General features: G+C 36.3%; 1 protein-coding gene across 2 annotated transcripts in view; it reads left to right on the top strand.

Moving 5' to 3' along the window:
• The window catches only part of RASA2 (RAS p21 protein activator 2), a 135112-nt gene that overhangs the window by 99039 nt on the left and 13726 nt on the right, over positions 1–22347 (top strand). The window contains exons 12-19 of one of the 2 annotated variants that reach the window (XM_059391842.1): positions 1285–1399; positions 1858–1932; positions 2630–2753; positions 5184–5290; positions 10118–10201; positions 10797–10874; positions 16078–16151; positions 16682–16788. In XM_059391842.1, the coding sequence (XP_059247825.1) occupies positions 1285–1399; positions 1858–1932; positions 2630–2753; positions 5184–5290; positions 10118–10201; positions 10797–10874; positions 16078–16151; positions 16682–16788 (764 nt within the window). Of the gene's footprint in view, positions 1–1284; positions 1400–1857; positions 1933–2629; positions 2754–5183; positions 5291–10117; positions 10202–10796; positions 10875–16077; positions 16152–16681; positions 16792–22347 lie in introns of both variants that reach the window. The other variant, XM_059391841.1, reaches the window with a different exon arrangement.

Genomic DNA, 22347 nt, shown 5'->3' with positions numbered 1-22347 from the left:
CCAGCAACCCTCAGTTTGTTTCCTATGATTAAGAGTCTCTAATGGGGGGGACGTCTGGGTGGCTCAGTTGGTTAAGCAGCTGCCTTTGGCTCAGGTCATGTTCCCAGCGTCCTGGGATCGAGTCCCACATCGGGCTCCTTGCTTGGCAGGAGCCTCTGTCTCTGCTTGCCACTCTGTCTGCCTGTGCTCGCTCTTTCCCTCTCTCTCTCTGACAAATAAATAAAATCTTTAAAAAAAAAAAAAAAGTCTCTCTAATGGTTTGTTTTCCTCTCTGATTTTGCCTTTTTTCCCCCCTCTCTTTCCCTCTTATCCTCTGTTTTGTTTACTAAATTCTACAAATGAATGCAGTCATAATGGTAATTGTCTTTCTCTTATTTTGCTTAGCATAAAACCCTCTGGTTTCATTCATGTCATTGCAAATGGCAAAATTTCATTCTTTTTGATAACTGAGTAGTATTTCCGTGTGTGTGTGTATGTATGTGTGTTTATATACACGCCACATCTTCTTTATACATTCATCTTTGATGGACATCTGAGGTCTTCCCATAGTTTGGCTATTGTGGACATTGCTGCTATAAACATTGGGATGCACGTGCTCCTTCTTTTCACTATATTTATGTCTTTGGAATAAATACCCAGTAGTGTAATTGCAGGGTCATAGGGTAGCACTATTTTCAACTTTTTGAGGAACCTCCATACTGTTTTCCAGAGTGCCTGCACCAGCTTGCATTCCCACCAACAGTGTAAGAGGGGTTCCCTTTCTCTGCATCCTCCCCGACATCTGTTGTTTCTTGAGTTGTTAATTTTAGCCATTCTGACTGGTGTGGGGTGGTATCTCGTGGTGGTTTTGATTTGTATTTCCCTGATGCCGAGTGATGTTGAGCATTTTTTCATGTGTCTGTTGGCCATCTATAGGTCTTCTTCATCTTATATCTTGGCAGCGAGATTTTTAAATGTATGGTAAAGGGGCGCCTGGGTGGCTCAGTGGGTAAAGCCTCTGCCTTCAGTTCAGGTCACGATCCCAGGGTCCTGGGATTGAGCCCCGCATCAGGCTCTCTGCTCAGCGGGTAGCCTGCTTCCTCCTCTCTCTCTGCCAGCCTCTCAGCCTACTTGTGATCTCTGTCTGTCAAATAAATAAATAAAATCTTTAAAAAATAAATAAATAAATGGATGGCAAAAATTACTAAAATTATATATATAGCCAAAGTTATATATCTTATGTTATGGATTTCACAGCGTCTGTTTACTGCTCTTGGTTTCATCTTATTTCTGTTTGTATTTCAGAGATGCAAACACAATTTTTAGAGGAAATTCCTTGGCTACCCGATGTCTGGATGAGATGATGAAAATAGTGGGAGGGCACTACCTGAAAGTCACATTAAAACCTATTCTAGATGAGGTACGGGCTATACCTCTGATAATTGAAGTCTCTGTGGCCTCGTGATATAGCCTCTCTTTCATCAAGTGACCTAGTGATAGGGATGATACACCTGTTCATGTATTACTGAAAGAATAAGACTGAACCTTTCAGATGTACCTTTCCATCAGTGGATTTTTACTGAAAGGGCACGTTTAGTATAATCTACATAATTTTGGGGAGGTGTTACTGATTTCTTTTCTTTTTCTTTCTTTTTTTTTTTTTTTAAATTGCTGTTACTGGATTTCAGTTTTAACTAGAGTTTCAAATACATGAGAAATTTGATAGTTCTTTTGCAGTATGTATATATTGTTTCTGGATTGGAGATACAAACTTTGTTATGGTTTTAATTTTTATAATTGTATTAGGAAAATAGTTATTTTCATTTTGCCAAATTATTTATAAAAGAGCATTAAATGAAAAATTAATCTGTCTTCCAGATATGTGAATCCTCAAAGTCCTGTGAAATCGATCCTATTAAATTGAAAGAGGGAGATAATGTAGAAAATAATAAGGTAAGTCCTTGTTATCTTTATAACTGCCTTAAAATGGGCTTTCTGCCAAACATAATCTTCCATAATACTATATGTTAGATGTAGTGCTTTTTATTCTTTACTTAATGCTTATACTATTAGCATTTCCTGTGTCTAGTTTTTAGAATGTTGTTATTTCGTCATGGGGTTTTACTTTATTTTTATTCTTGATTATCTCTCTTTGGCTCTGGTAACAATAATGGAATAAGGCTGTATCTAGTTGCAGCCTCCATTCTAGCCATTCCTTTGGAGTCAGACTGACCAGGCTAAGTGGCACAATGACTTGGTCAACCAGCATTTTAGTCGTGTCCAGGAAAACAGTGACTGTTGTAGAGTCACAGGTTTTCATTGCACTGAATGAAATTGCCACAGTGTCCGTGTGCCTGCATATCTGAGTTATTTCCCTGATTTCCCTTTAGATCATTTTATTCTCTGTTGCTTCTTGTGAAATTTATTCCATACGTTCACCAGTTATATTTGGCTAATCTCATTCGAATTTGTTAAACATAATCAAGATATAAATTGTCCTTTAACTGAGTGAATTTAGAGAAGGGAAGCAGAGCGTTAGTATACTGGATAGTAACTGCCTACTCTCATTTTCACTGCATTGTTTTCCATAAAGGCTATGGAAAATGTATAAGAGTTAAAATCCTGATGTTTACCTTGTTAAATCCTACAGGAGAATCTGCGCTACTATGTAGACAAGTTATTCAGTACAATTGTAAAATCAAGTATGAGCTGCCCCACTGTAATGTGTGATACCTTTTATTCTCTAAGGCAAATGGCTACTCAGAGATTTCCTAGTAAGTGCCTTGTTTACTAAAACATGCCATTTCTTTTTCTGTATTTGATTTTTTTTTAATAGATTTACTCTGGATTTGGCTTATATGAAATGTTTAAAGTTTATAGGTACAGTCTTTGCAAAATAGTTACAGCTTTTTTATGAAACATCCTGTTTAATTTCCTTACCATCTCAAAACATACATTGTTTATTTCAGTGTAATGACAACTTATTACAAAGAGCAAATTAAAAAATCACCATTATTCTTAAGAAAGGTAAACATTTATATTAGGTACTTTTGATATTGTTAAATATAATAACACCTTTGTTATTTTTACCTTTTTCACTTCATTTAAATAATGTGAATTTTTAGTTCAATACAGCTGGCTGAATTTGACAGTTTGAGAATGCTAAGGTTTTAGAAAATGCTAAGGACATTTTTACAGACATGATTCAAGACATTAGAAACATCTCTGTTGCAATAGACATAGAATTTTGAGGACATATATCAGTCAATACATGCTTTAATTTGGTAAAATAGCAGTGTCAAGGCTTTGATTAGAAACACATAAAAATAAAAATAAGAGTTGCTCTCTCTGATTATCAGTATTTGGAATTATTCTAATTACATGCATCTCTGATAAGTAAATAAACTTGCTATAACTGTCTTTCCAGATCTGCCTATTGTAATAAGGGGAAAGGGGAGGAAGTAAGGTGACTACTTAAATTAATAGTCTTACCCAGATGTGTGAGACTATAAGTGTACTTCTGTAACCATCTGAAGAATTTATTTTGTTCTTCTAAATGTGATACATAATGTGTGCTTTTATCAGCCTCTTGAATAAATTTACCAGGTGCTAAAGTCATAGGGCTGAGTTGTCTAACTAACGTGTATAAATTCAGACCTAGATGCCTTTGCTAATTCTACTAAAGACATAAACAGTAAACTTCAAATAAGTATGCTAAATCTAGTCTTTTTATTTTTTAAATACTTTATTTATTTGACAGAGAGAGATCACAAGTAGACAGAGAGGCAGGCAGAGAGGAAGGGAGAGAAGCAGGCTCCCCACTAAGCAGAGAGCCTGATGGGGGTCTCAATCCCAGGACCCTAAGATCATGACCTAAGCTGAAACAGAGGCCCAACCCACTGAGCCACCCAGGTGCCCCTAACTCTAGTCTTTACACAAGTAAAGGGAGCAGAGATGTTAATACAACACTGAAGTTACGTTTTTAAATAGTGAGTTAAATCATGACAAGCACATTGAGTATTTAGTGAGTGAACACACAGTGCTAGCTTGCATTATCTCCTACTCCTACTCTAATGCTCGCACCACCTCATGAGGTGTGAGGTACTGCTCTGCTTAGGTAAATAATGAAACTGAGGTTTAAAAATGTTATATAACTTGCTTGAGGTCCAAGACATGGCCAGTAGACAAGAAGGGTCTCCAACCTGGGTTTGGCCTCTTCCAAAGTATATTGCTAATCATTGGACTCTGTACTACCCAGTGATCTTGGCCTTAAAAAATATTTTTACTTCTGCTTATAGAAATGATCTAAATTACTTTTTATGCCTTTTTATAAAAGTGTGTCTCTTTTACTTTTTTGTTGGATTAAATATTAATATATTTTCATATCTTCAGTGGACTACAGTAGTGATAGTTTTGTTGTCATAAAATATTTTCATACTTTCTCATTTCTGTTACCGTGGGAAGACGAATAGAGAGTAGGGAGGAGACAGTGGGCAGCAGGTATTATTGAAGAACTACAAGTTAAATGGCTTGCACATTGAGTGACTTTTGTAAGAGTTAAAACTCAAACCAAACCCAAACTTTTTTTCCCCTTTACTGCCTGCTTCTCTGTCCTCTGATGTTAAGTATTGACTCCACTTTGAAACAAAAGCAGTAGGTGAATGACAAAAACCCCAAGTTGTCTTCAGTTCATCTTCATTTTTATGTGGAATATTGATCGCTTTTTTAAAGGAAAGATTCCTGTTAGTTGTTTTTATTGCATTGTCTTTGATATTATCCAGAGGGGAAAATTGAAGCAATATTCTAAAACTGAAAATAACCTATCCTGGTCTTAAAGGATTCAGTATCACCACTAGGTGGTGCTAAGATGCTACTTTATTTTTGTTGAAATTTCAGGAGTCTCCTTGCAGATGAGTAAAGAGGTCTTTTTCCTAATTAAGATATTTCTGAAAACCTGGTAGCTTTTTTGCCTTTCTTTTTAAAAATTTTTTTATTATTCCTTTCAGATTTTTTTTAGTCATAGGATTTTTTTCCCTTTAATTTAGTCATAATCATTACTATCATTTCATCAGCCCAGTCTCCACTAGACAAATTATATTGATCTCCTATTTAGTTTACATGTTTTTCAATATTTTTTATTTTGTCATCTTTGTTTTTTAATTCAGTGTTTTTGTGCATGACATTTCACCATTTTTTTCCTGCAGATGACCCTCATGTTCAGTATTCTGCAGTGAGCAGCTTTGTATTTCTTCGTTTCTTTGCTGTAGCCGTAGTATCACCTCATACTTTTCATTTGCGACCTCATCATCCAGTAAGTGTTGTTCTTCTCAAAGCTTTATTCCATTTTTATTTATTTTTATTAAAATTTTAAAAATATAAGAGGCCAGTTTCACTTAACTGTTTTCTTATAACTGGTACTTAAATTTACTGGGCATTTTCCTTGTCAGTCTTTCAGAGAAGGCTGAAAATTCCAGTTTTTGTTGCTGTTAAAAGATATTGTGCAAGAGTAATAAGATGTTGATAGTTGTTGAAGCTTGATGGTAGGTATGAAGAGGATCCATTGTATTTACCCTCCACTATTGTGTGTGTTTATAAATTTCCATAATACTAGAGTTGGTTTTGTTTTTGTTTTTTCATGAGTTACAGGTTTAGTTTAATCTCACAGGTATTTTTATATCTCACAGAAGTTTGAAGAGGCTCATTTCTGAAAGGTGTAGAAACCTTGCTTGAACATAATTTGGTATCTCCACATTTTTTACTTTTTATTCACCTGATACTATAAATATTAGAGATTTAAAACTTTAAAAATGTTCTAGAGTCCTATTTAATTGTTTATATCTGAATCTACTGCATAGATGTACATGTTTCTTAAAACTCCTTTTTTTACTCTTTCTTTCCTCCTAATATGGAGTATTTTTGCTGATTCTTTAACTTTTTTGTTTCAAATATTTTTTAATCTTATCTAATTGCTATCCTTGCTGATTGGTGTGACACATAATAATAATAATAATAATAATAATAGCCAACATTTACTTAGGGCTTTTTAGTAGGCCTTATTCTAAGTACTTTATGTGTTTTAACTTACTTGGTCCTCCCTGTGAGGTATTCTGTTATCATCCCCATTTGCAGATAAGAATAACACAATTCAGCAATTTCTCTGTGGTCACACAACTGGTCACATATGATTTGATCTCACTCATTTTGACCTGGTTAAACTGGAATGCTGTCTCCTTCAGTCTTCTCAATCTTTGAGCTCACCCCTGTTCTTTCTGGCCTCTTGGGCAGTAAAGTGTTCAGACATCTGTAATGTTTCCATCACAGTGCTCAGTGCTAGAAATGCAGTGATGAGGAAGACACTCTTTGCCCTTAGGAAACTTACATAGGGTAGAAAGGACACATGGGTTTTGGAGTTAAACTGGGCTTTGAAGGCCACTCCTCTTCACAGCTGCATGACATTGCCACACATTTCACTTTGAGAACTGTGTAGAACCATGCTACTTTTGCAGCAGTATATCCTTTCTTGCCAAAGAACAGTTGTGAATAGCTACAGCAGAGAGTGGGACAATGTCCTTTTGATCACAGGACTCTCCTTTCTTATGGCTATGTTACTGAAGCTGTGCAGAATTCTGGGTCTGAAAAAGCTTAGTAACAGCATTCTTGATATAAACAGAACTCCTACCTCTGAGCTTGTGACCCTGCCTTGTATTCAGACTTGGATTTGTATATTTCCATAACAGATGTTGCAATAAAGTCCTTCTAGCCACAGACTTCATATTTTAGGTCACTTTTTCAATCAGTATGCTAGAAGGACTAGTTTATACTGTGTCGTATAACCTTATTATTTGCTTTTAAGTGTAAACTTAACCCCCTTTTCATTCTAATTGGGAAAATCAGACAAATATGAGATACATCATCTAAAAGTAGTACCTGATTTTTTACCAAGTTAAGGCATACTATGGAAATTGAGAGCAGGGAGTAATCCCAGGGACCTAGGAGTAATGGGATTATCAAGACCAGTATTGAAAGGTAGGGTGGTTTTCAAGGAGAACTGATTAAGGGTTATTGGATGTTACATTTAGACATTCTTTGAATTTTGAGAAACGAGTTCTTTTTTTTTTTTAAGGTTTTATTTATTTATTTGACAGACAGAGATCACAAGTAGGCAGAGAGGCAGGCAGAGAGAGAGGGGGAAGCAGGCTCCCCACAGAGCAGAGAGCCTGATGTGGGGCTCAATCCCAGGACTCTGGGATCATGACCTGAGCTGAAGGCAGAGGCTTTAACCCATTGAGCCACCCAGGTGCCTCGAGAAACCAGTTTTAGTAGAGCACGAGAAAATCAGATTGCAGAAGATTAAAAAATAAATCAGTAAATGTAGTTTTTACCCAGGAAATATATCAAAATTGAGCTTGCCCTGTTGCTAATAAAAGGTGTAGGTAAATTCAAACAAGTACATGCGAGTACATATACACGAGTGAATAATCTTTTTAAAATGCTGATTTTTTAAATATGGGTTATGTTAACATTGACATGGTAGACTGCTCTTTTTTTTTCTTTTTAAAGATTTTATTTATTTATTTGACAGACAGAGATCACAAGCAGGCAGAGAGACAGGCAGAGAGAGAGAGAGAAGCAGGCTTCCTGCTGAGCAGAGAGCCCTATATGGGGCTCCATCCTAGGACCCTGAGATCATGACCTGAGCCGAAGGCAGAGGCTCAACCCACTGAGCCACCCAGGCGCCCTGGTACACTACTCTTTTGAGAAGTTTCATGGTGGGGGAGAAAAAAGGATTGAACCATTTTTCTCATCATACCCCTCATTCTCTCATTGATAGTGTTCCTTCAGGACTCGGTCAAGGCAGACTTCTCTAATGTCTAGTCTGGGTTCGGTTCCCCTCTTGTGTATACCTGTAGCATCCTGTGGCTTTCTGTGTCTTGACATTTGTCATACTATTCTATAATCATCTGTTTACAGTCTCTGAATGTGAAGTATCAATACCCAAGAGTAAGGGTTGAATCTGTTTCAAGTTTGCGAATCCCAAGCACAATACACAGTTTCTAGGATAAGTAGACACTTGGTGAATGTTTGGTAAGTGAAAGATAGTAGCTCAGAGAGGGAGCTGGTCAAATGATGAGTCTTCTCCAAAATGGGAAAATTGATATGTAGTTTAAGCAGAAGAGAAGAAACCAACAGAAAGGGAGAAATTGAAGAGAGAAGAGGGCTTGCTAATAACCAGATCAGTATCCTGGAGGGTTTAGATTGTTTGAAAAGAAAAAATGATGGATGTAAACTTTAGGAAAAGAGTAATTCCTCCTTTCAGATATAGTGAACCCTATGAAGTTGTTTTATGTTTGTAGATCAAAAGTAGTCAAATAATAGTGATTCCATATGGTTCAACCTAATATAAGGAAAAGAGGATAAGATAGTTGTTTTGAGGTAGAAGTCAACATTTTAGTTGAATTTAATAAAAGTTAAAAGGCATCTACTAGATGTCTGTGCCAGGCTGTGTGCTAGGTACCAGATGTCTAAGGTACTGGACAGCCGTAAAAAATTAAGATGGCAGATGGTAGCAGGGGAAGAATTTAGAACAGCTTGTATGTGGAGTACACCAGGGAATCAGTAGTAGCTAAATGATATGATTGTCACATAGTAGTAAGGGCTGTGTTAATGTAAACAAATGTCTGATGTGCAGTTATTGTATAAAATGCGCTTTGCTCTTTTTAGTTCAGGGAAATCATAACCTAAAACAATGATCTTAAAACCAAATTTGAACAGGGAAGTTGGTGAAATTCAGTTCAAATTCATTTTATTAGCCATTGTTAAGAACCTTGGTGTGCCTCAAAGGCAGAGAATTGTAGGGATTTTTTTTTTTTAGACTTTATTTATTTATTTATTGACAGAGGGAGAGAGATCACAAGTGGGCAGAGCAGCAGGCAGAGAGAGGAGGGGAAGCAGGCTCCCCATCGAGCAGAGAGCCCACAGACAGCCTGATGCAGGGCTCCATCCCAGGACCCTGAGATCAGGACCTGAGCGGAAGGCAGAAGCGTAACTCACTGAGCCACCCAGGTGCCCTGTAGGGATCTTTTATACATATGATGGAATTCTGGATGCTCTAGCTAAAATATTTCCGAATAAATTTAAATTAGTGTGTAACTATTTCATAAATATATCATAATGATCATATCCCCGATATTCCTTTTTTTCCAGATTGCCTTATATCCTGGTCATCTCTTCTCTTTCACATTCACTGTCATTTTCAATGTGGGGTTACTAAAATATTAAGGAATGTAACCAAAAATTAAACTAAAGCAATTTCTGTATCTAAAGTTTCTTAAGTCTGTGTTTTGGTGGAAGATACTGTTATTTGAATCTCCAAAATAAAGAAATTCTATATGTGATAGGAGAATTGGTTATACAAATATATGGATTGTGGAAACTCATTGGGTTATGTACATTTAAAATCTGTTCATTTCATTATATGTAAATTATACCTCAATTTAAAAAAAAAAAAAGGGAGCAAGGACTCATCAGGGGAACTGCTTAGTCCATTTTATTTATATTTAGATTTTTTTGGTAGGCAGGCCCAAAAAATACCTTGGATAACAGACCCAAATAGTTACCTTCTGCTAAGATCCTACACGAACCAGGTAACTTCTCACTTCTTAAGTTTAGTTAGGTCTTTGCTTCCATGATGAAAATAATTGATTGTATAAACTGTATCAGTTATTGAATAGGGTTAGAGGTGGATTGAGTACAGAAAATTTGGAAACTGCCATTTTAAATTACAAGGTAGAAGAGGTAGATGTGATTGATGTTTCAAAAGTGAATATAGTTTGTTAAGTAATCCAAGCTGCCCTACTGTACAAAACAATATATGTAGTATCAATTAAAGTGCGGCTTTCAGAAGTAACACATTGTTGAATACAGTTACTTTGGATGGAATTATAAATGACATCTGGCTTTTTCGAGTCTCTTAAATTCCTTAGTCTGGTGAGTTCTGCCCATCATAAACTAGAGTTTGAATGAACATTTTTGAATCACTGTATTAAAGTAGTGTAGCCTATTCACTCTCTTCTACCTCTTACACAAATTCTGTTTCTTAAAAATTTAACAGAAATTCTGTCTTTTTTAAATTCTTTAGGATCCACAGACAGTTAGAACATTAACCCTCATCTCAAAAACCATTCAAACTTTGGGAAGCTGGGGGAGTCTGTCCAAAAGCAAGGTAAGTCTTTATATCTTTTGCTTTGTATTCACACTTCTAAATCTTGTTATACCTTAGGATCCCTTCTCTCTCACTTATTCCCTTCCAAATTAAAAAACAAAGCAAAACCAAAAATATGCATATACATATGCAGTAGTCATCTTCTAGATAGCTCTTGTCCTTAGTTACCTGTTATGAAGTTTTATTTGAACAAATACATCTAACTAAAGATATTTGCATAAAATATAGTCAATCTTTTAATTTTTTTGTTTTGGAAAATGTTACTTTCATTTAAAAATGTAATTTACATTAACCTAAAATGGGATTATTATTTATATCAAAATCAAAAATGAATTAGCAAGCATTTAAATTTGTAAAATAATAAACTGAGCAGAGGGGAGAGTCTGGTGAACAGATCTAAGAACTGTCTATGAATCTGTGCCATAATCATCTAACAGTTGTTGAAAGAAATCCTACTCCAAAGCCTATAATTCTCTTGAAATACATGATTGAATCCTTTAAGGCCTTAATCCTCAGCTTAGAAATGCAGTTCATTATAATCTTAGTTCTCTATTTAACATATATAAATTCTGTGTGGTTTTTTTTTTTCTCCTAGTCAAGTTTCAAAGAGACATTCATGTGTGAATTTTTCAAAATGTTTCAAGAAGAAGGATATATTATAGCAGTTAAAAAGGTATGATTGTTTTACTCTGGAAAATTAACATTTCTTATCATATAGCATTGGGGAAATGTTAGCATTTCATGTTACTCCTAGAAGTCAAGTCTCAATTTTTAAAAAGTAATGTTTAAATTGTACATCGGATACAAAGAAGCTGTCTTTTTCTTCCTTTCTTCTACCATACAAAACTGTGGGATTTTTAGCTGTGGAAATACCTAAATGTTCAACAACAGCTGCTGTTTGCCATTGTCTTAGTAACACAAGTGACAAATAGCTAGAGTAAGGGTTTCTTAACAGCAGCAGTATGGACAATTGGGTCAGATAATTTTTGATTGGGGCCCCTCACAATCAAAAATTATCCTTGTACATTATAGGATGTTTAGCAGCATCCTTGGCCTCTACCAATTAGATGCCAGTAGGATGCCTCAAGTTTTGATAACCAAAAATGTCTGTAAACACTGCCAGGTGTTCCCTGAGGAATAAAATTGTTTCTGATTAAGGACCTCTGGTCTAAGTAGGGTAAAGTCTTAGAATGGCCCCTGATACGTAGTGGGTACTTATCATAGTAAAAAAATACATGAATTATTGAATAGTTTATAAACTATATAAGCTGTAGTAGTAACTTGAGGAAAGTTACTGTAAATTAAAATGTATTGTAAATGCACAAAAGACCACAGTATATAATAGCCTAACACAAGGCCTATAACATACAAAAATTGCTGTACTTAGAAATCAGGAATGTTTTGAAAAGATCTTTAATTTCTTGTGTCTTTAATTCTGAATCATTCTAAACAAAATGTAGTTTTATTATAAAATGCTAAAATTCGTAAAGTTACTTTGAAGTACACCTAAATTTAGCTTGAAGAAATACTGTATTGTATTTTATCATGATTCTGATTTAATGAATCAAAATTAGCAAGGCCAAATTTTAAAGATTTTACTCAATTTCTGTATCATGGTTGATTCACAGTTAACTGCCAAGAGTATATTTTTGTTGAAGTATATATCTGTACTTTTTGTGTGTGTGCTTAGAATTCTTACAGGAATTCAATAAATGGAAAAGGGTGATTTTTTTTTTAAAAGCCAGTTGGAATATTTTTCATTTAGAATAGTGCAATTTCAACTAAAATCTTTTTAGGCAACCACTGAAGGCTTTTGAGGAGAAGTGCCCTTTTATTTGTAGGACATTGTTGAAACATTTGTGGGACAGTGTAGGCAGACTTTTGTTGGCAAGATTATAATGTACTATCTTTTGTTTGAGGGTTGTTTTGTCATTTTTTTTATGACCTAGGCTATGGGAGCCGCTGATTTTTTTTTTTTTTTTTTTCCCTATCAGAATGTGTAGAGTTGATAATGTCAGTGAAGGAAATACTTAAGAGTGCCAAGAGTTGAGCCTGTTCCTGATCTGTCCTGTGTCAGCTATTCACATTCTCATGGGCTATCACCATAGTACATTTCTTGTTTTAGATGTGGATCTAGACTCCTACACTAGGATAGGATATTTTGTCCTAATCTGAGAGTTTTCTTTATTGTTTGCTAGCTAAGTCTGAATATGTACATTGCTAGAAACTGCAAAAGCCTATGAATTCCAGTTTCTCATTTTGTATTGGTGTACTGTTCCCATAGGCTTTAGGAAGGGCAACATGGATAGTTCTATTAACAGAGTGACCATAGAATTTAGTGTCCAAACCTGGGTACTTTAAAGAGTGAAAATGAGTACTATTGATAATGTTGGGACCACAGCTATAGACAGGGATGGCCCTGAGCAAATTGGGACCTATATTCACCCTCCATAAAGTTCATCTTAATTTTTATGTTTTCTTTCCTTTTTTTTTTTTTTTTAAGATTTTATTTATTTATTTGACAGACAGAGGTCACAAGTAGGGAGAGAAGCAGGCAGAGAGAGGGAGGAGGAAGCAGGCTCCCTGTGAGCAGAGAGCCCAATGTGGGGCTTGATCCCAGGACCCTGAGATCATGACCTGAGCCGAAGGCAGAGGCTTTAACCCACTGAGCCACCCAGGCGCCCCGCTTTCTTTCACTTTATATAATTGAATTTACCCCATAGTTCCTTATAAATATAACAGATGATAAATCCAGTAATTATAAATAAATGATAAATAATTTTCAAATAAATCAGTGCCTTCAGGCAAACACTAAGAAATAAAATATTCAAGTATGTCTCTTACCCGCCATTAGTGGATGGTCCATCTATAAGAACTGGTCCATCCTATGTGATAGGACACTTGTTTAGTTCCTTTGTATGCTTTTAAAATTTTTTTTTATTATTTTTTAATTAACATACAATGTATTATTTGTTTCAGGGGTACAGGTCTGTGAATCATCGGTCTTACACAGTGCACAACACTTACCATAGCACATACCCTCCCCAGCATCCATAACCCAGCCACCCCATCCCTACCCCCAGCCCCTCAGCAACCCTCAGTTTGTTTCCTGAGATTAAGAGTCTCTTATGGTTCATCTCTCTCCTGATCCCATCTTCTTTCTTTTTTTTTCCCTCCTTACCCAACCACAACTCCCTGCCCTGCCTCTCAAATTCCTCATATTAGAGAGATCATATGATAATTGTCTTTCTCTGATTGACTTATTTCACTTAGCATAATACCCTCTAGTTCTAAACACATCGTTGCAAATGACAAGATTTCAGGGTTTTGATGGCTGCATAGTATTCCACTGTGTGTATATATATATATATATATATATATATATATATATATATATATACCACATCTTCTTTATCCATTCATCTGTTGATGGACATCTATGTTCTTTCCATAGTTTGGCTATTACGAACATTGCTGCTATAAACATTGGGGTGCATGTGCCTCTTCAGATTACTACATTTGTATCTTTAGGGTAAATACCCAGTAGTACAACTGCTGGGTCATAGGGTAGCTTTATTTTTGACTTTTTGAGGAACCTCTACTGATTTCCAGAGTGGCTGCACCAGTTTGCATTCCCACCAACAGTATAGGAGAGCTTCCCCTTTCTCCACATCCTTGCCAACATCTGTTGTTTCTTGTTAACTTGAGCCATTCTGACTGGCATGAGGTGGTATCACACTGTGGTTTTGATTTGTATTTCCCTGATGCTGAGTGATACGGAGCACTTTTTCATATGTCTTTTGGCCATCCGGATATCTTCTTTGCAGAAATGTCTGTTGGTTGTATACTTTTTTTTTTAAGATTTTTATTTATTTATTTGGGAGAGAGCAAAGAGAGAGTTGGGGGAGGGGTAGAGGGAGAGAGAGAGAGAATCTTCTTCTTCTTTTTTTTTTTTTTTTTAAAGATTTTATTTATTTGACAGACAGAGATCACAAGTTGACAGAGAGGCAGGCAGAGAGAGAGAGAGAGGGAAGCAGGCTTCCTGCGGAGCAGGGAGCCCGATGCGGGGCTTGATCCCAGGACCCTGAGATCATGACCCGAGCTGAAGGCAGCAGCCCAAACCACTGAGCCACCCAGGCGCCCCTTCTTTTTTTTTTTTTTTTTTTTTTTTTAAAGATTTTTATTTATTTATTTGACAGACAGAGATCACAAGTAGGTAAAGAGGCAGGCAGAGAGAGAGGAGGAAGCAGGCTCCCTGCCAAGCAGCGAGCCCGATGAGGGGCTCAGTCCTAGGACCCTGGGATCATGACCCGAGTGGAAGGCAGAGGCTTTAACCCACTGAGCCACCCAGGTGCCCCGGAGAGAGAGAATCTTAAGCAGGAGTTCTACCTCACAATTCTGAGATTATGACCTGGGCCAAAATCAAGAGTCAGGCGCTTAACTGACTCAGCCACCCAGGCGCCCCATTTAGTTCCCTTATATACATATACCTATTCTGTATCACCACATATAATATAATGCAAAAGAAACTTTGTTCTTAATCCTGCACTTAACCAAGATTTCTTTCTTAGGTGCTAGAAGGAAACACGTAGTGTAGCTTCTAGTGGGCAGTCTTAAGCCAGTCTTGAGACAATATGACTCCACGTGAATTCTTATTTAGATTAGGTACTTGTGCCTTTGTGCCTCAATGTCTTCGTTATTTGAATGTACTTTTTTTTTTCTTAGTCCCAAGTGGGAAAACATAGAAAAGTATAAAGGAAAAAGCAAGGGCTAGACAAAGAGGCAGTTCATTTATGGGACAAAGTAGAATTCTTCTCTAAGAACAAGAATTGTTCCTTGGAATACTAATTTCTCTTTCCTGTGAAGAGACAGCCATGTGCCAGGAAGCTCTTGACCAGTCAAGGTAGCATGTTCATGAAGCTAACTGCTCTTCACAGGAGTGGCTTTCCATGGCTAGAGATGGTTACTCCAAATTTTCTTGAGCCACCATCTTCCCATTCTCCCTAGGAAGTTTATAAATGGTGAATAGATTTCCACTTTCTTCCAGAGAACCCAATTACATTTCAGTCATAATCATGAAATACTATCTCTCAGGGCTGCAGTCAGTCATACATAATAGAATTCAGCAAAATCTTTTCTGTGAAAGGCCAGTGAATAAATATTTTAGGCTTTTCTGGCCACATAGGGTCTTTCCCATATTCTTCTTTTTGTTCTTGCAGCCCTTTAAAAATAGAAAAACTGTTCTTAACTCACAGGCCTTGCAAAAAAAGCAGGCTGCAGGTTGAATTTGGCCACTAAGCCATAATTTGGTGATTCTGACATATAATATAGGTTCACAGTCCTTTATCTAAAATCTTTGGGACCAGAAATATTTCAGAATTCAGTTTTTCAGTTTTAAAAGATAATAGGTCTGTGCTATTATACCTATTACACCCCCATGGGGCCCAAGGTAACACACCATAATCAAACACAGAGAGTACAATGTATAAATATTCACACTAAGTAAGATAAATACAGACTATAGATAGCCTTTGATAGTTCAAATTAAGTTGTGCCCCCAGATGAGTTTACTGTCAATCAAAAAGTAAAACAACTCTTTTTATTCAGAACTTTATAGATTTCAGAATGGTAGTTTAAGGACTGTAGATTGAGCTATTTTTTAGGGAAACATATTCTGGGTTTTAAGTGACTTGAGAATAAACTCTTTAGAACACCTATCCAGTGTGTAATTTAGACTTCCTCTACAATTAAATATGTGTTTTGCTTTATAAGTTATAATTACATGTATTCTTTAAAGAACTTTATATATTGAAGATAAACTGAATTTTTGATGTATGTTATCACAAAATGTAATTTTTGCCCATTTCTCTATTTAGTTCTTGGATGAAATTTCATCTACTGAAACTAAAGAATCCAGTGGTACGAGTGAGCCTGTGCACCTGAAAGAAGGGTAATTTAATGAATTTAGAGATTAAAGTCATGTCAGTATAGATGTGATGTGAGTACAAAAAGCATGGGTCTGGAAGTGAGGAAATCTGAGGTTTGTTCTGTATTAGAACTGCTTAAGTAACATCCATTAGGTAGGTCACACTGTCGTATGAACTTTATGCCACATGGGAATGATTCCTTGTTCATGTGGTCCTGGAGTAGTTTTGTAACTGTAATGAGATTATGGATATTAGAATACTTTGAAAAAGTAACAGCACTCTTCAGTCTTGAAGCAGTGTTATCATTGGAAGTTAAAGGGGAACTTTAGTTAAAGTTTGGTCCTTTCAGTTCTGAATAGCACAATTATAAGTATTAAATTAAGACTTTATTCCCTTAGCATGACCAAAATAAATACAGAAGTTATAGATAACAAAGACATTTTCATATACTTAATATGATCTTACATGGCCTTTCATGTCAAAGAACAGTTTTTGTTGTGGATGAACTATTTTAATATTTGTAACTAAACTTTCCTATCTGTTGTTTTGGCAGTGAGATGTATAAAAGAGCTCAGGGAAGAACTCGGATTGGGAAAAAGAATTTCAAGAAACGGTGGTTCTGCTTAACAAGCAGAGAGCTTACCTACCACAAACAGCCAGGTAGTTGTGTTTATGCTTTATTTTGGGGCTTTTTCCTTGTTTTCAGTGAAGATGGCCTTTTTTTTTTTTTTTTTTTTTTTTGCTGCTTAGTATAACTCTGGCCAAGCTTTTCACCAATAATTACTGCAGTGTATAGTTTCTCACAGTGATGCACACACATTAAGGATACAGTAAATACCTGGCAGGCGACACCATGTAAATTCCATTTTTTTCCCCTCACACATGCTCTGCTTTCTAAAAAATCCTTGGTAAATTCCAGTTACCTAGAACTTGGGAGTTTCTTTTAATTCTCAGAGCCAAATTGGTAAGAATCCGTATCTAATAAATTAGAGTATTTCAGTGATTTGCTGGATAGCATCAGCTAAAAATTCCCATAGTTATACCATAGATTTTGATTCCTATATAGTTATCAGATTCGTTCTAGACTTTTGGCCAAGCTGTCTTCAAGATGGAAATTTTAATGATTTGCCTCCTGAGAAAGCACAGGGGGTTGTTCGGATGAAGAAAGCCATCTTCCTACAGTGTGATTTGAGGGATTTAGAAAGGCACATTTTGTCCCTCAGTGGACTGATACGCTGCTTAAAATGCCCATATTTTAAGTTTATTCCTTTAGGGTAAAGCATGATCCACAGAAGGCCATTAGCTCCTTCTGGTATCTTAACAAGAATATAATAACTACATCATGAATCACATTTAGTAGAATCCCTTACATTCACAATGATCAGGACACAAGGATGTTCCCTTAAAGCAAAAATCATTTAAAAACAGACAAAAAGGTACATATGTATCTTAAATATTTATATATTTATTTACTAATCTTTTGATAATCAAGATCTTTTCTTTGAATATGGATCTATCAATTGGATTTATTACCCTTTGTCTTTCTTGTGCAAATATACCCATAAAGCATCAATTTTCTGGTTGATTTCTCCAAAGTGAATCTAGAACTTAAATACTTGAAAAGCAATTCCAATACAGAATCCACCTAGATTTCATGGTAGTCACCCCTAAACTTTTATAGATGTCTCATGCCCATATAAATCAACTTTATTTATATGGGTATGGATCTCCTCTTTTGAAGCTTCTCAAAACACTCACCTGATTTTCAGATAAATAGTAAACCTCTTAATGGGGGGCATTTATTTTGTCACTTTACATATATTTAAATAAGTTATTATAACATGGAAAAATTGCATAAATAGGTTTGGGAACAAACCCAGTGGAGTTGGTAAACAAAACAAGCCTAGCCAACGGAAACAGAAGGAGGCAGGCTTAACAGATAGAAGCCTAGTAACCACAAGCATTCTGCATCCCATGAGCATCATTTGTTATGTTTTACAGTGTACATGGAGAGCCTCAGTTAATCCATTAGCTCTGTAGGTAAAGATCTGCTAAAGAGAGCTTCTGCTGTAAATTCTGAAATGAGAGCAAACACCAGTCATTGGGTGCTTTCAAGAGAATGTAGATTCAACTAAGTAGAATGTTTCAGTGGACATTTTTGAAGAGTAGAGTGAGAAGAAAAATTGTTTCATAATTCTTTATTATGGCTCTACCAAAATGACTGCATATAGCCAAGGGTATTAGTAAGATATAAGAAATCAAAGTCATTTTATTTTTAGGCATCCAGATAATTTGTTATGTAGTCAGATGACAAAAGAACATAAGCTACATACTTCACCTTCCAGGCAAGCATTTTTTAAGCTAAATATATTTTGAGTATTTTAGAAGTCATAACTTATATTGAACACTATATAAATGCTTTCACATATATAGCAGCTTTAAAAAAAGTAGCTGTCATAATATACTAATTATATTTACATTCATAGTACCTTGAAATAAAATATAAGTTAGTCATTCTCCATGAATAAATTAGCTGGTTTTTCCTCATTTAAAGTATTTTCTAATCCAAACTAGTATTCTAAAGTCTTTTTTGGCTTTAGAATCAGAATCAAGAATCAGGTAATAGCTCAGGCCTTTTTCCTCCAGAAAAGTGTACATACAAACTAGACACAAAATTTTGCATATAATTTCAGTGAGTTTGTAGATCCAAAGTTCTTCAGTGGTTTTTAAGAACCTCTGTTTTAGCTAGTGATCTTATGAGGATAAAATTCTATAGAGTGATTAAGTATAAAAAAGGCACATTAGAAATTACATTGTTTTCAGGCCTTAAGGAATTTAACCTACTGGAATGACTTTGGAGGAATAAGCTCTATTATATGAAGTTTCAGGATTACTTATCAAAGCCTACAGTTTTAAGCATCCATGGTTTTTGTTTTAACTATTTTGATGGATTTTTCCAAAATGTATTACATGCTTCCCTGCCTTCTAAAAAAGAATTCATTGAACGTAAGTTACCATTTTCTAGATGACTTGGGGTTGTCATTGATAATATTACTTATTATGTAGTGCTTTGGTTTAGTGGTGTTTTCAGGGCTGCTTATGGGTATGTGCAGCTGTTTACTCCCCAGCTAAATGCCTTGGACTGCTGTGCTTTTATGTTCCTGTGTTTGCTTTATACAGTTTTTCTCTATCCCCTTTATATGCAGGCTGTTACATTAAATTTCTTGTGCTGTCAGCAAACCATAATGTAACATCTCACACCCACCTTCATCACCCAGCTCAATTTTTTACTAAAATATACTGTGAATGAGGATACAGGTATTGTGTGTGTTAAAATTGTACATTAAGATGCTCTTATGTAAGACTTAAGGACTTTCCTCTATGGAGGAAATGCATGGGCTTTGGATTCTCTGTTTAAGCAGATGTTTTACTTACTTCCTGTTTCCTTGCTGTTCCTGGATAGCCAAGATTCCTAGTTAAATCTCTTGCTACATTTGCTGTGTGACTTTGGTGTCTGAAAGCATGTCTCCCAGATTTTCTATAAATGGCTCTAAACCATTAGGTCTTTTGCTCTGCCTCTTACTGGACGCTAGTATTCTGAATCAAGAGGCACCCTTCATGTTCTGGATCTTTTTTAAAGATAGTACTCAGGTGTTTTGCTAAAGGATCAGATACCAAGAGTGAGAGAAAGGCAAGGCAAGGGTAACTCCAAGGATTTGAGCTTACACAACTACAGTGTTGAAGTTGCCTTTTTGAAAACAGACCCATGCATTCTCTATAGTGAAGGAGCTTGTTTAGCCATAACCCAGAGATTTGGTGGGTTTGGTTCCAGACCATAGCAGTAAAGGTAATTAACAGTAAGGTGAATCAAATGAATTTTTTGGCTTCCCGGTATGTATAAAAATTCTCTTTATGCTCTACTGCTATCTATTAAGTGTGTAATAGCATTATGTCTAAAAAAGACAATGTACATACCTTAATTTAAAATACTTTATTGCTAAAAAAAAAAAAATGTGAACAATCTTCTGAGTTATCAGCAAGTTGTAATCTTTTTGCTGATGAAGGGTCTTGACTTGTTATTTGGCTGCTGGCTACTCAGGGTGGTGATTGCTGAAGGTTGGGTAGCTGTGGCAATTTCATAAAATAAGACAACTGTGAAATTTGCCACATCAATGACTCTTCTTTCATGAATGATTTTTCAAGAGTATGTGATGCTCTTTGATAGCATTTTACAGTCAGTAGAACTTCTTTCAAAATTGGAGTCATTCCTCTCAAACTCTTCCATTGCTTTATCAATTAAGTTTAGGTAATATTCTAAGTCTTGGTTTATCATTTCACCAGTCTTCACAGCGTCTTCACAAGAATAGATTCCATTTCAAGAAGCTACTTTCTTTGCTCATCCGTAATAAGACTCCTCATCCATTGAAGTTCAATGGTCAATCACATCTTCAGGCTCCACTTCTAACTCTAGTTCTCATATTCCTTCCAGCACATCTGTAGTTACTTCCTGCATTGAGGTCTTAAACCTTTCAAAGTTTTCAGTGAGGGCTGGAATCACCTTTCTTCCAAACTCCTGTTAATGTTGGTATTTTGACCTCTTCTTACAAATCACAAATGTTCTTAAGGCATCTAGAATGGTAAATCCTTTCCAGAAGGTTACAATTTATGTTGCTCAGATCCATCAGAGGAACCACCATCTGTGGCAGCCATAGCCTTAAGAAATGTTAAGTATTAAGACTTAAAAGTCAGAATTCCTCCTTGATCCATGGGCTACGGAATGGAGTTGTATTAGCAGGCATGAAATTAATCTCATTGTATATCCTCAGCAGAGCACTTGGGTGACCAGGTGCATTGTTAGGAGCCTTAATATTTTGAAAGGAATGTCTTTTCCTGAGCAGTAAGTCTGAAATATATGCTATACTATGTTGTAAACAGATGTGCTATCAGCCAGGCTTTGTTCTAGTTAGCAAGGCAGAGTAGATTCAGCATAATTTTTAAGGGCCCTAAGATTTTTAGAATGGTAAATAAGCATTGGCTTCAATTTAAAGTCAGCTTCATTTGTTTGTAACAAGAGAGCCTGTCCTTTGAGACTTTGAAGCCTTGAAGCCAGGTATTGACTTCTTTCTAGCTGTGAAAGTCCTAGATGACATCTTCTTGCAATGTACATGGAATATCTGTTGTTTAGTCTTGCTACCTTTATCAGTTATCTTAGCTAGATCTTCTGAATAACTTGCTGCAGCTTCTACATCAGCACTTGCTGCTTTACTTTGTACTTTTGTGTTATGGAGACAGCTTCTTTCCTTCTTTTTCTGCTAGCTTCAAACTTTTCTCATGCAGCCTAGCTTTCGGTGTATCTTGGCTTTCAGCATTCCTTCCTCACTAAGCTTAGTAATTTCTAGCTTTTGATTTAAAGTGAGATGTACAACTCTCCCTTTGACTTGAACACTTTGCCACTTCCAGTCGGCAATGGGAGAAGAATTGGCACAAACAAGCCAGCTGCAAGAGACTGGGAGCAGGGGACAACAGTCAAAAAGACTGCTACCACAAGCAACTCCACAGTCTCACTTTTATTGGATAGAAACAATAGCCAACAGAAGGACCGATGAAGGTCAAACGTTAGTCACACATCTTGAGGACAAGTAAGGAAGATAAAGTTTATAGTTAACCAAGCACATTCAAAGGACTCATCTAAAAATCGATGGGCGCTTCTGGGAAGAGAAAGGAGCGATAACGGAAAAGGGAAGCAGGCTGTATTTCGTTCCACCTTGAGCTGACCCAGTGTTCCCGGGTGCTCGGCTTCAGGCTTCCCTGAAGCGGGTGGCATTTCGCCCTGGGCTGGCCGGGCATTCCATGCTGCCTGGCTTCTGTGAAGAGGCAGAGTTCCGCTCTGAGCGAGCCAGGCATCCCCAGCTGCCCAGCTTTACTGTCGTGTATTGTCCTTCTCCCAAGACCTATTGCCAGTATATGTTTTTCTTAAGGCCATATCTAAATGTGCTTGGCAACTAGTAAAATCCTCCAGGGGTTATAGTTTAAGTAACAAATTGTTCCAAGGGGCATTGCTTTATCAATTAAGTTTAGATAATATTCTAAGTCTTTGCTTATCATTTCACCAGTCTTCACAAGAATAGATTCCATTGTAGGGTTATTAATTAGCCTGATTACAGTATTGTGTCTCAGAGAACAGGGGAGGACCAAAGAGTAGGGAGACACATGGGAGAA

This window comes from Mustela nigripes, chromosome 2 (assembly GCF_022355385.1).
Source record: "Mustela nigripes isolate SB6536 chromosome 2, MUSNIG.SB6536, whole genome shotgun sequence".
Classification (NCBI taxonomy): domain Eukaryota; kingdom Metazoa; phylum Chordata; class Mammalia; order Carnivora; family Mustelidae; genus Mustela; species Mustela nigripes.
Note: the sequence above shows the minus strand (reverse complement) of the source record. Positions and strands in the feature narration are given on the sequence as shown.